We start from the raw sequence: 12,834 nt of genomic DNA on the forward strand, positions 1-12,834 counted from the left end.
TTTTTCTTCTTGTTAAGCTCTCTGGATTCTGAGCTGACATCACTCTGCCAGTCTGTACTGGAGGATTTCAATCTGTGCTTGTTCTACCTGCCTTCTCCTCCTAATCTGAGCTCAACCAGCGAAGATGAAGAAGAGTATGAGAGTGGCTACTCCTTCCTTCCCGATCTCCTGATCTTCCGCATGGTGATCATCTGCTTTATGAGTGTTCACAGCCTCAAGAGGGCAGGTAACCAGTGCCATTCAGCCATTCAGCAATCAAGTGATATGATAACAGTCAGCAGTCCAATTAGTCAGAAGAAGTCTTAGTTGGCACTCGTGTTTTGGGCTAGTGGTCAGTCTCCTCTGCCTCATTAAGCTGTCTTGTTGCAGGTTCGAAGCAGTACAGCGCAGCCATTGCTTTCACGCTGGCCCTCTTCTCTCACCTGATCAATCACGTCAATATTCGCCTGCAGGCAGAGCTAGAAGAAGGGGAAAATCCAGTCCCAGCCTTTCAGAATGATGGCACAGGTGAGAGGACGGAGGTGGTACTAAGCTGGGTCTCCCCACTTGCATGTCGATAAGGGGGTGGCTTTTACTTTCCTTTCCTAAATCTCCTGGACATGGGTTTTGTAGCATCGTGCCTGAGTGGTGCTAGAAACATCTCGATCTTTGACTGTTGGGCTGCAATCCACAGAGACGGGTAATTTGTGGAGACAGTCTCCACTTGGATGCTCTCAGTGAGTAGAAGAATCCTCATAGGACAGAAGGGTTGCTTGCTTCCTTGAAAGGAGTTACGGTTTTGTGTCTTTTGGCAGCTTGTTCATCATCTATTTACCCCAGTCTGTGCTGCTTATGTTCTGTCTGCGTTCACTGTTATTTGCTGGACTCTCTTTCTCTTCCACTGAGGTGATCTCAGGTAAAACACCTGGGCAGAGCAGTTTGTGGGGGAGGCCGGACCTACTCTTCACGCCTCATCTCTGTTCAGACAAAAGCAGGTCTTTAGTTGCCGGTGGAGCCTGTTGAGCAGAGAATAAAACCACTTAATCTTTCCCCTCCAAACAGTCAATTTGTACCATTTCACAGAATGCAAGACTAGAGTTTTCCTGGCCAAAAGCAACAGTGAACGACTCCTCCCCTGCCTGGGTTTTGAAGCTGGCAGGGTGACAAAGGGCTGCTGGAAAGGCTCGGAGCATGTTGGTCGAGGAAAGGGATTAGGTCAACTCGGTCTGGTTCTGAGGTGGAGAGGCTGGTTCCATCAAGGTGACTGGCACACGCTCCTGCCCTGCTGGGTGGGTCACTTGGCTCTCAGACTTCAGAAAGCCGGGGAAAAGATTTAAGATTCAACTGTGTGTTTTATGCCGCTTTGGCAACGTTCAGCATGGAGGCTGCCTGATAACGGAGCAGCACAGCTTGGGCTGTAGGAATCCAGGCTTCTCAAGTCTTTCCGGCTGCCCTTTTAGAGCGTGAGTCATTCTCTCAGGGTTGTCATTACTTCTCTTTCTGGTGAAAGACAATAATAGAAGTGACGGCTGAAATTTGCGCTGCTGGTTCCCCTGGCTCAGGGCTGGCAAGCAGCTTGTGTGAGACATCGGTGCTTTTCTAACTTGTGGCCTCATTTTAAATGTCTGCAGATGACCAGGAGCCACGGGAGCCTTTGAACTCGATTGAGAAAGAAGCCGAAGCTGAGTTGGCCAATCATCAGCCCAAAGAGGAACAACGGAAGAATGACTGCAAGAAAAGCAAGAAATACTCTCGCCTCTCCTGTTTGCGTCGCCGTCGCCACCCCCAGAAGGTGGATGAGAGTGACCTGAGCGAGGGCTTTGACTCTGACTCCAGCCAGGGCTCTACAAAGGGCAGCGATGGCTCAGAAAGTGGCTCAGAGAAGAGTGACGAGGAAGCAGAAGCTGCTTTTGATGTGGAGACGGACTCTGACATGAACAGCCAAGAATCTCGGTCTGACTTGGAGGACATGGAAGATGATCCGGGTGATGAGGGAAGCAGCCGAGGCAAAAGTGGGCCCAAAGAGGCCTTAAAAAACTGTGTAGATGGCAGTGGGCTTGGGGACTCTAAGATCCCAAGCATCTCTAAAACTGAGACCCCAGATTCAGCAGTGAATGGACCCGTTTCCCTGAGCACTAACGACGCGAGCATAGCCAGTAATCTCCAAGCGATGTCCACCCAGCTGTTTCAGACCAAACGCTGCTTTCGCTTGGCTCCCACTTTCAGCAACATCCTTCTGAAACCAAACAGCGAGCCAGCTGTCTTAAAGGATGGACTAGACAACAAGCCGTGCGTCAATGGAGATCTGGAGAAACCCAGCTTGGCAGAGCAAGGTAAGGATTAGCGCGATCGTTGAAAACATGTTGTGCTTCTGGGTAGAGGGCTGCGAGCTTGGAGCGGTCTGTTTGCTAAAATCCACCCCCTTCTATCCTGCAAGTTCTCCTTCGGCCAGGTTTGGGTGAGCAGGTTGCCCACGTACCGTCCAAGTCTGGGGCTGGGTGTTTCCTGGAGGAGCTTTGCTCCTATTGCCTGGCATCTAGGATCACACGCAGTTGAGGAGACACCTGCAGCCAGCCAGCGCTAGCTGTTGTTCTGCTCAGCAGGCACAGTAATAATTCGAGCCAGGTGCTGAGCACCTCTGATAGCACTGGGGATAATTCCAGCAGGGATTACAAGTCTGGATTACCTTCCTCTTTCCCACGTGAAACCTCTGTAATCAGATCCTTCCCAGTGCAGACGCAGTCGAGGAAGTTTTCCGTGAGCCGTCACGTTACCAACTCCGCAAAGCTGTTGTAGTAGCTTGTCTGGAAGCCATGTCCTATGTGCATGCAAGAGGAGTTGAGGGCCACTTTCTGTGACCCTCTGGACGCTGCCACGCTGAATTCAGTGTTGAACCAAACTGCAGATGCACAGCAGGTGGAGCTGTAATTTCTCTGTTACCGTACCATTTATGCAACTGAGTAATGTTCTGGGAAAAAACAGCTTGGAAGGGAGATCTGATGCACTACAGGGCGTTGTTTGTATTTCAGATAAAACCACACGGGCCTGTTCAGTCTTGTTTGTCGTTCCTCCCTGCTTCCCTGGAGCAAGGAAACATTTCTGCATCACGCTGCCAGACTCAATGGGCCTGATTCAGGCTCCGCCTGGGTTAGGATTTGAAGGGGAAGTATTAGGTTGTGTTAGCAATTTGTGACTCCCAGCTTTGCGTTGTAGCCACTTGAAAGAGTTTGGGGAAAAGAAAGAAACAAAGGGGGTTTGGTCTGTTTAACATTTTCCTTTATATATTCAGTGGACTGTGCAGAAGCTGCAGATCCAGAAATGTATCTGAATCGTGTGGCCGTGTTGCCTTTATAGATGTAGAAAGTGAGAGGATGAATTAATCTGTGTGCTTTTTGGCTTGGAGCTCCCCTTCCCTCAGCTGTGCTCTTTCAAAACTTGGGCTAGTTGATGGTTTTAACACTCTGTTGGGGGTGGTTTCTGAATAAATTGCTTCCTTCCTTTTTGATTCTGAGCATTTATTGAATGATAATTGCTGAGCTAATGGACAGAAGCGACTGTGCAATTAAAATAAGGGACCGTAGTAGAACACAGTTGATTCCACGCTTGCTGCTACCTTGATGTCAGGTCACTTGTGTAGCTGGCCTGCAGTTGTCATCAAGGGATGTTACTGTGCCCTGGATGCTGGCTTTGAGATCCTCGGGTCTGTAGAATGACAAAATTGCAAAACGTATTCAATATTTAAGTTCCCATGGTCCCCTGGCTCATAAAATAATGAGCCATTATTTTATGGCCTATTATTTTATGATATGGGGGGGTTTAATGCCTGCCATCATCTTGTTTTTCCTTTTATTTTTCCAGATGACATATCCGACTCTGAGGAAAGCATTTCAAGTAACAAATCCTGCAGGAACGAACGATCCCTTCAGGAGAAGCTAGAGATCGTGACCAACGAGGGGCTGCTTCTCACTGTCAAGGTGTTCCTGGACTGGCTGAGGACAAACACAGACCTCATCATCATGTGTGCTCAGGTGGGAACTGGGCTCGGTGTTTGGTCCAAGGCTGCGTCTGTTCAGATCCCCTGGGCTGGGCTGGGCTGCTGAGGGCATATTGAAACTGTTGGCCCAGTCTTGGACAGAAGGTGAGGTTCCACGCCCCACCAGCTGAATTAAGATCATTGTGGCCTCAGGAAGTTTATGTTTTTAAAGCATTTTGAGGTCTGTGAAAGATAACGGGAAGCCCACGTGGCCTGGTTATTGCATACATCTATCCTGACGTTTCCTGTGGCCTTTTGTGTTTTGTTCCTGCAGAGCTCTCAGAGCCTGTGGAACAGGCTGTCTGTGCTCCTGAACCTTCTGCCTTCTGCTGCAGACCTGCAGGAATCAGGTACGGGAGAAGGAAAGGGCAACGTAGTGTTTCAGCAAGCCTAGTCCTCGGTGATTTTTCCATGTTTCCAGTAGCAGTTTGCTTTAAGCCCAATGCGAAGTGACTTATTCCATGTGTTATTTTCTTATTTAAGCACCTCTCCAGTTAAATACTGTCCTGTAGACTTCAGCTCCATTAATCCATTATATAGGGCTGACTATAACCAAAACTCTTGCACCCGTGTGCGTGAAGTCCTTGTGTGGCCAACCTGATGGGAATCACCAAGACCGTAAGTAAGGGTCCGATTCCATCGTGGCAATCATGGAAATCAGTTTTCAACCTTTGGATGCTCATGATGTGCCCTGTACCTCAGCCTAAAAATCCATGTGGGTGTTAGGAAGCATAGTTTCGAGGGATTCTTGTTTTTTGGAAGGAATGGGAAGGCTGACCCTCCAAACTACAGCTTTTCTGAAAAGAGAAGAGTACCTCAGCAGGTTGTTTGGACCAGTTACTCTTCGTATTGTGGGTGGCCTTTTTGTTAGCAGTGTTCCTCCCCCAGCACATGTTCACAGTACATATGTAATTATAAACCTCCGCCCTTGTTCATTGCGCATTTTGTGCCTTAGAGCATTTTTCCCTCTGTCTCTGCATCAGTTGTTTCAATCAGCATATATTGGTATGCTTTTCCTCCCTCCTTTCCAGGACTGGACCTTTGTAATGAAGTCAAGGACATGCTGAGCGGCGCTGAGCTGCCAGACCTGCACACCAACTTGCTGCTCCCAGAAGATGTGGCCCTGCGAAATCTGCCCCCTCTGAAAAATGCACACAAGAGGTTTAACTTTGAGCAGGACCGACCAATTTTCTCAGCAGTGGAGGAGGTGAGTCAGGGTAAATCCTGAATCTTGGCATGAACTGCGTTTGCCTTTCTGGAAGTGCAGGTGAAGATCTAGTTCTTTTTATTACCAAAACAGACCCCAGAGTGATTCAAACGTCTTGAGTCTGAGTTCATGTTGTTATTGGTGGTTGCTGAAGTCGTCTGTGTCCAAAAAACCAGCGTGCCTTCCCTTCCCTTCCCTTCTCTGTCAGACTCATTATGAAAGGAAGCGCAGTCACATGTCAGCGTTGCTGCATGAAATCCCCTGACCTCTCTGTCTGGACAGAAGAGTTTTATCTCTGCCCTGCCTTGGACGAAAGGGTCAGAGTTGCAGGATACATCCTGTGATCCTACTCAAGAAAATGCAGAAGTTAGTGAAATCTTATGTTTCGTGGCACTGTGCGCCCTCACAGAGCACTTCTGTCTGTTTTCCCAAATGTAAAGGACCAAGGCGATAATTTTGGGGTAGTGTAGCTGTCTTCAGAAAAGAAAAAAAAACCAAACAACTGTTCTTCTGTTTTGCATTGCTGGACTAGCCTGCTTCCTTCGGGGTGGGGAATATGCTAACATCGTAACCCCATGGTGTTAACTCACAGTCCAGCTGGGTGAGGTCTTGAATGTCATCTCGACCTGCTGGGGCAGCTGGAGCAAAGAACATCAATGTCACGTCCCATGTGAGCTCACCTTTTGCTGCCTTCTCCCAGCAGCACAACAAAGAGTAGTGCCTGCCCCCAAAATAAGCGTAGAGGTTGTAGTTTCATTTGATTTCTTTTCCCAGCTTGAGCAGAGATTTCTGAGGGGAAGCCTGTGGATGTTTCCTGGAGCTTTCTTGAGCTGGGGAAACCCAGGCTGCGAACACCAAACACTTCTCAGCTCTCTGGCCAACTGTAGACTTTCCCGCAGCCCTCTCCACGTGTCTCTCTATTCAGCAGCACATTTTCATCAGAAATGTGTCCTTTGAGGATTGTTTTCTGCTTCTTTGCAGTCTGTTGTTCGGATTTGCTGCATTCGGAGCTTTGGCCACTTCATTACCCGCTTGCAGGGCAGCATCCTGCAGTTCAACTCAGAGCTTGGGATCTTCATCAGCATAGCACAGTCAGAGCAAGACAACTTGCTGCACCAGGCCCAAGCCCAGTTTCACATGGTGAGTTGGCAGAGGCGGGCTAATTCTCTCTGCTTGGCACAATTTCCTATATGGTTCCTATTAAATTGGAACTGTAGTCACAGATTTGGGGTTGGAGTTGGAAGTTTTGCTCCTGTTACCCTCCAAAAGCTACTCAGGTGTCCCCTTTTCACCCTGTTCCTGGAAGTGGGTGCTTGTGTCAGTTTGTGTTTCCTGCTAATTGATTTGGAAGCTTGTTTTTGTAACTAGGCTGCAGAGGAAGCTCGTCGGAACAGGCTGATGAGAGATATGGCTCAGCTTCGACTGCAGGTAGGAGGTCTTTGGTTGCTGTCTAAACACTGGCAGAATGATGCCCCTGAAATGTCTGAAACTGGGAAGGGAGGTGGGAGATCTCCCTCTCTTTCTCCCGTTCCATGCAGAAGTAGGAAGTCTTCTCTGCATGAGACAGACGTGATGGGTGGGATGGAACTGACCACTTCCAGCTCTCTGCTTCCTGCACAACTTCTCTGTGCTGGAAGGTTGGAAGGGCCGGATGGAGCACTGTGAGGGAAATGTTGCCTCCTTTGATCGTTCGGTTCAGCGTAACGTAAAGCGAGTGTCTCTGCGCGTGTGTTTTTCAGCTGGAGGTTTCTCAGCTGGAGGGGAGTCTCCAGCAGCCCAAAGCACAGTCAGCCATGTCTCCTTACCTTGTCCCGGACACCCAGGCCCTCTGCCAGCACCTGGCTGTTGTCAAGCAGTTGGCCACCAGCGGGAGGTTCATAATCATCATCCCTCGAATAGGTACGGGAGCTCTGCTTCGTGTCACGCAGCTGAGCCTGCCTGCCCCCCACTCCCTCATTGCCGGGAAGCAAGCGCCGTGAGCCAAGGTGGCTGCCTCCCATCCTGCTGCTGCTGTCCTTTTTCAGCTGCTGGAGCCGTTCTACACGGTTTCTGCGTGTCCCTTTTGGGGCTTGCTTTATGCGTGGCTCATGCTTGGGATCTAACATGGTGTATCAAAAAAAAAATAAATAGAGAGAGGCCCAGTTCACCCTCCCCTTTGCATCCCGTCCCAGCAACTGCTGCGGTGGAGAGAGAGTTCCGTGGGATGAGAAATTCCTGACACATCTGGATTAGCTTGCAGAAGTGTAGCTGTAAGCCAGATGTCTTTGTTTCTTTTTTTTCTGTTAGTGATCGATGGCTTAGACTTCCTGAAAAAGGATAACGCAGGTGCTCGAGACAGCATCCGGTATCTGGAGGCAGAATTTAAAAAGGGAAACAGGTGAGAATGGGAGAGTGATGCGCTTTGCCCTTGGTTTTGTAACGGGGGTATTGGGGGATGGAAGAAGACATCAGAGGTGGGAGCAAGCTGTGCGCCCCTTAGAGCAGAGTGAGGAGTGGGCCAAGGGAAAGCCGGGCCTCAGGAATGCACTTGGCAAGGGGGGAGGTGGTGAAGTAACAGATTTGGCAGCTGGTTCTCCAGATGGGCTTGTAGTTGCTGCTTGGCCATGAGATGTGGCTGCTTCTGAGGAGCGGAGTCGCAGCTCTTTGTCAGTATTGCCCGGGTTTGCTGCAGCAGGACAAACGACAGCACTTCTGCAAAGACAAACTGCACCTCCAAGGCCTGTGTCGGGGCTGGCAGCCTTCGAAACACTTGCGGGATTTGTGGAGTGCACGCAGCCACGGCGATGAGAGGGGGGAGGTGGTCTGAGGGGTTTCACAAGGGATTTCTGGAGCCGTCCTTTAGGTATTATTCTGGTTGATAAAAGCCAGCATTGCCAAAGGTGCCTGGGGACCCTGGTAGACCTGTTGTAGGGCATTGACTTCAGTCTGTGCGACAGTCTCCGTGTGAGCTCAGTGACTCTGATCTTTCCTTAGATACATTCGTTGCCAGAAAGATGTCGGGAAGAGCTTTGAGAGGCATAAATTGAAGAGACAAGATTTAGACGCCTGGTAAGATGACAACATCTGGAGATGTCTGAGCCTGATTCCCAGCAGGCAGGTGGTTCTGGAGAGAAGTGTTAGCGCTGGGACCAGTCATACAGCTTGCTTGATTTGATGCTCTGTGTGGGTGACGGTCAAATTCCCCAGAGAGAGTGGTAGGGCGTCCATCTGTGCATCGTGTGTAGCACCAAACGCTTCTGGCCCTAAGAAGGGTCTCAGAAAAGCCCTCAACAGGCAACAGAGAAACAGCCCTGCTTTCAGTGCATCATCCTGAGCATATTTGAAACTGCTCGCACAAACAAGTGGTCTCCCCTCTCTCTCTTTTCTTGCATCTGCGTGGCAGGAATCTCTATAAAATACTGGACAGCTGCAAACAGCTGACAGTGTCCCAAGGGAACGGAGAGGATGACACCACGGGAATGGTCACCATCATCACAGGCTTTCAGCTGGAAGACCCAAGCACGCTCTCGGCACCCATGCAGGTCAGTAACTCTGTGCGGAGCTCAGCCCTCCTGCTCCCTAGGAAGATTAAAGTCTGGTTGGTTGGCAAGAGGTTTTTTTTTTTTAATGTTTTCTGCAGTGAGTAATAACAGGATTTCCCAAATTTAGTTGGAAGCCCTTGGTCCCTACACGTATTTCCTTGAAGGCCCCTCGATCCATCATGCTTTAGTGGTGCAAAGTAATCCTGGGGGAGGAGAGAGGAGTAATTTGTGTGTCTGTGCAGGCCTTTAATGCCAGAGCAGCTTTAGCATGAAGGAGAACTGGGCCTTTTAGCCACGACAAGCCGTGTCTGAGAATCTCCAGGTTGTGAAGGGCAAGAAAAAAATAACCTGTTGTGTCTGTTTGCTTGCAGTCTGCCATCCAGGCAGCCACCAGTGCCAGCGTGGAAATAAAAAACGTTCTGGAGTTCTACAAGCAGTGGAAAGAGATGGGCTGATGTTCAGAAGGGCATCGGGTTGGTGTACCTTTCTCTCCCCCTCTCGGAACGTGCAGCGTCTGAACAAAGGAAACAAAAATCCAGGCGACACTTAGCCACGAAGCAGCAGCAGCAGCAACAACAGTAACAAAAATACCTACAAAAAAGGAAAAAAAAAAAAAAAAAGGAAGGAAAAAAACAAAAATCCGATTCGGCACGCACACGGACACCCGCCACCTGCACCCCGACCAGGCGGCTGTACGTCTCTGACGGCGCCAACTGCTCTGAGAAGAGAGAGGCACCTCGGCACGGCCGAGGCAGAGCTCTGCCCTTCTCCCAGTCGGCAGGGATGGGCGAGAGACGGGCAGTCCTTCATTTCCCCCTCCTTCCCCACCAAAGCTTGCTTGGTCATCTGAAATGGGCAGGCGGCTTCTGAAGCGTGGACTTGACTTCAACGAAACCAAACCAGCACGGCAGGAACGGAGCCCTCCCAGCTTGGCAAAGAAGATCCAAAGAGCGTTAAGCTTTTGCTTGGCAATCTGGTGACAGGAAACCATACTTTTTTTTTTTTTTCTTTTTTCCCCTTTGAATTAATTATTTTTCAAGGATTTTTTTTTTCTTTTCACTTCTTAGTTTTATATATATAAATAATATTAAAAAAAAAAACAAAAGTGGAGTTCCTTTGGGGTTCTGGATACTCTTCCGATGTCAGAGAGAAAAGGAGACGATGCTATTTAAAAGGGGGGGAAAAAAGCTCTTAATATAATTTTTTTTTTTTTGGAACAAGCATATTTATTTCCTTTCCCTGTCCCCATGGAGCGGGCTCAGTGCAAAGGGACGTTGGCCTGCGAGAAGAGCGCTGCGCGACGTGCGCCTGTGGGCTTGGCGCACATCCTTGCTTCCTGTACGAGCTGCACACTTCACGAGCAGTAAGAGATCGACCAGGCTGCTTGAGAGAGGGGAAAAGGACTCTTCCCCTGTCTTCTCCTCCTCTTCCCCCTTCCCCGGTCCCTCCCACTTCTTTGCTTCCAGGCCTTGGAGAAAAGGAGTTGAGTCCAGCAGAGTTGCTGGAAGAGGAAGAACCACGCAGGATTTAAACCCCAATAAGGCTCAACCACTTGGTTTGAATGCAGAGACTGAGATGGATCGAACCAGCAGACATCTCCACAAGTCCCAATGCCTCTTTTTTTTTTCTTTTTTTTTTTTTTTTTTAAATCTTGCAGTGAGGCGTAAAAGAGGAAATAGGATCTCAAAGCCATTCTCTGTTCTGCTGGCTGTTCTGACACCACTGCTGCTACGTCACGCCAGAGAGGGTGGCAGAACTTGAGCGGTCGTGTTCCCCCTCCTCACATCCCTCCAGGGCGGGCGGAGGCAGCGCAGCGCCCGCCGCTGCCCGGGACTGAGCTCACAAACTGTTCAGTGCTTTTAGCATCCCGCAAAGAAGGGAAGACGCTCCGCGGCTGGGTGCTGGAAGATCGAATTCCCCGCGTGGCCTGCGAGGGACCTTTCAGACCTCCGTCCTGCCGGCATCTCGAGCAACCTGTGTTTGACGTCCCGTCGCGTGCTGATGCCTGGAAATGAAGATACGGGTTGCTCCCAAGACAGCTGAGCAGTGGGGGGACAGGCTGAGCGGCCTCTTTGCAGTTCACCTGCGTCGGTGTGATCAAGAACCAGCTGTCTCTGTCCACGTGAACTAACAGCAGCTATGCAAGTAAAAACCACTAGTCCTCTGTGTTTGGTTGTTTTTCACGTGGGCCGGCCAGAAGCTGCTACAAAAGGGGCGTAATATGGGAAGACAAGTAACGCGCTCCGGTCTGTGCAGACTCCCTCCCGTGGTGCATGGTACTGGAGTGGCAGGATGTTCCCTGTTTTCAGGTAAAAAGCAAACAAAACACAGCACAAGTCCCGGGTGATTCATTTGTATTGCAATTTCTGTTCCTTTGCAGCATGCGGCCGTGTAGCACAGCGGAGGGAGACGCCAAGCTTTAAGTTACGCCTGGAGCCGGCCCCCACAAGGGCCCACGCGCTTGAAGAAGGGAGCTGAAAGGCGAGGGGAGAGGGGCGAGTGGCAGCGCTTCCCTGCAGCTTTTTCCTTTTGCAGCTTCTCCTGAAACCTGCGGGGCTTTTCTTGGCTAAACCAAGGAAGCAACAGAAGTCAGAGACTCTGGCTCTTCTTGGGCACGGTTAGAGATCTGAGGCGGGCCGTGAAGCTTGTCGCCCCTCCAGTGCTACCAATGTTTTTATTTGAAGCCGTTTCTTTGTCTAGCCCTTTATTTTTGTTTGATGGGGATGGGAAAAGAAAAGAGAATCCCCCTGCGGGACTCGGCCTTCGGCGCAGGGGCCGGAGCGGCGTGGTGAGGTGGAGAGCGGAGTCACCCTCCCCTCCGTTGGCCTGGAGTGTGCTGCTCGGTTACGCTGAGATAACACTCCTTGTTCACTGGGGGCCTGGCTCAGGGGGGTGGCTGGCTGGCGGACTGTGCTTTTTTTTTTTCCCCTGCTGCTGAAGAAAACCGTCCGCCTCCTTGCTGCACGTCAGAAGGGGGCTGCAGTCTGCGACTCCCTGGTGGAGGGCTGCTCCAGCTGAAGCCTGGCTGGGCTCGCAGGCCCCAGGCCTGATTGTCGTTCCCTTCTGGCCACCGGTGTGCGTGTGGGGTTTCGGCGGGGGGTGTTGCTCCTCTGGAAGCCGGAGGGCGAGGATTTGGAGACGTTCTTCGGCTTTGCCCTGGGCCAGGTGCTCCCTTGGCTGGAGCTCGAGGGGGTGGGGGGGGGAAAGAGCAACGCAAATAAAGCAGTACCCAAAAGGGAAAGCCCCTCGTGCTGGCGGCGAGAGCGTCTCGGTTCTTCCCGGAGCTGCTGGGGGGACAGGACCGGGGCTGTCCCTGAACGGGGGACGTGGGGGGCACGCTCCGGAGCAAGGGATGGGCTAACGCAGGCCCTCTGCCTCCTGATTCGGCTTGATGGCTCGCTTGGGCCGGGCGCAGGAGGCAGTTTAAGAACAAAAGTAAATAAAGCGGCCGTTTCTGTGCCGAGACGGCGTCGCCGAGCTGCGCGGAGCCCTCTTCAGGGGCCCCACGGCAGGATCGGAGGGCGTTTTTCTGAAAGGCGGCGAGGCTGTCTCCCTGTTCTCATCAACATCCCCTAGTGACTGCCCTGCTCTCCTGAGAGGTTGTTTTAATATAACCCCAGCGGGTTTTTTTTTTCACCTGGAGAGGAGGAAAAGGCCCCAGCCCTTCACACAGGGACATCTTAATAACTGCCCGGCGCCGTCTTCCAGCGCGTGGTATCTCTGGGCCAAGGGGAGAGAGAGGGCGACCTAAAAAAGGCACCTGAAACATCCCCCTGCCACCCTGCGTCCTCCAGAACGTGCAACTGGGGTTGAGGACCTGGTGAATGCGTGGCCCCAGCCAGAGAGGGGTGAAACTGGAAAAGCAGGAGCCTTGTAGGACAGCAGAGCTGCAAAACAGCCTCAGGGAAGGTGGCAAGCTGCGTCCTGCGAGCGGCGCCGTCTCAGCTTGACGTCTTTAAGGTCAGATTAAGGGAAGATGCTGAGCCCCGGTCCCCCCACTCCGTGGTTTCCCCACATGGGGTCTTGATGGCGGCCTGACAGAGCCACAGCCTGACTCGGCTGGGCAGCGATCGAGCCTCGCAAAAGCCAGTTCT

At 51.2% G+C, this 12,834-nt stretch overlaps 1 protein-coding gene across 2 annotated transcripts in view; it reads left to right on the forward strand.

The window, feature by feature from the left end:
* The window catches only part of SMG5 (SMG5 nonsense mediated mRNA decay factor), a 28,112-nt gene extending 16,683 nt beyond the window's left edge, over positions 1 to 11,429 (forward strand). The window contains exons 10-23 of one of the 2 annotated variants that reach the window (XR_010827097.1): positions 18 to 226; positions 370 to 507; positions 1,611 to 2,312; positions 3,838 to 4,007; positions 4,287 to 4,362; positions 5,044 to 5,219; positions 6,201 to 6,359; positions 6,588 to 6,647; positions 6,959 to 7,118; positions 7,506 to 7,596; positions 8,193 to 8,267; positions 8,602 to 8,740; positions 9,112 to 11,049; positions 11,121 to 11,429. Coding sequence is in view for 1 of the 2 variants with exons in the window: in XM_066985935.1 (XP_066842036.1) it covers positions 18 to 226; positions 370 to 507; positions 1,611 to 2,312; positions 3,838 to 4,007; positions 4,287 to 4,362; positions 5,044 to 5,219; positions 6,201 to 6,359; positions 6,588 to 6,647; positions 6,959 to 7,118; positions 7,506 to 7,596; positions 8,193 to 8,267; positions 8,602 to 8,740; positions 9,112 to 9,195 (2,239 nt within the window). In the remaining variant the exon portion in view is untranslated. Of the gene's footprint in view, positions 1 to 17; positions 227 to 369; positions 508 to 1,610; positions 2,313 to 3,837; positions 4,008 to 4,286; positions 4,363 to 5,043; positions 5,220 to 6,200; positions 6,360 to 6,587; positions 6,648 to 6,958; positions 7,119 to 7,505; positions 7,597 to 8,192; positions 8,268 to 8,601; positions 8,741 to 9,111 lie in introns of both variants that reach the window. The other variant, XM_066985935.1, reaches the window with a different exon arrangement.
* Positions 11,430 to 12,834: the final 1,405 nt, after the last annotated feature.

This window comes from Anser cygnoides, chromosome 33 (assembly GCF_040182565.1).
Source record: "Anser cygnoides isolate HZ-2024a breed goose chromosome 33, Taihu_goose_T2T_genome, whole genome shotgun sequence".
Lineage (NCBI taxonomy): Eukaryota > Metazoa > Chordata > Aves > Anseriformes > Anatidae > Anser > Anser cygnoides.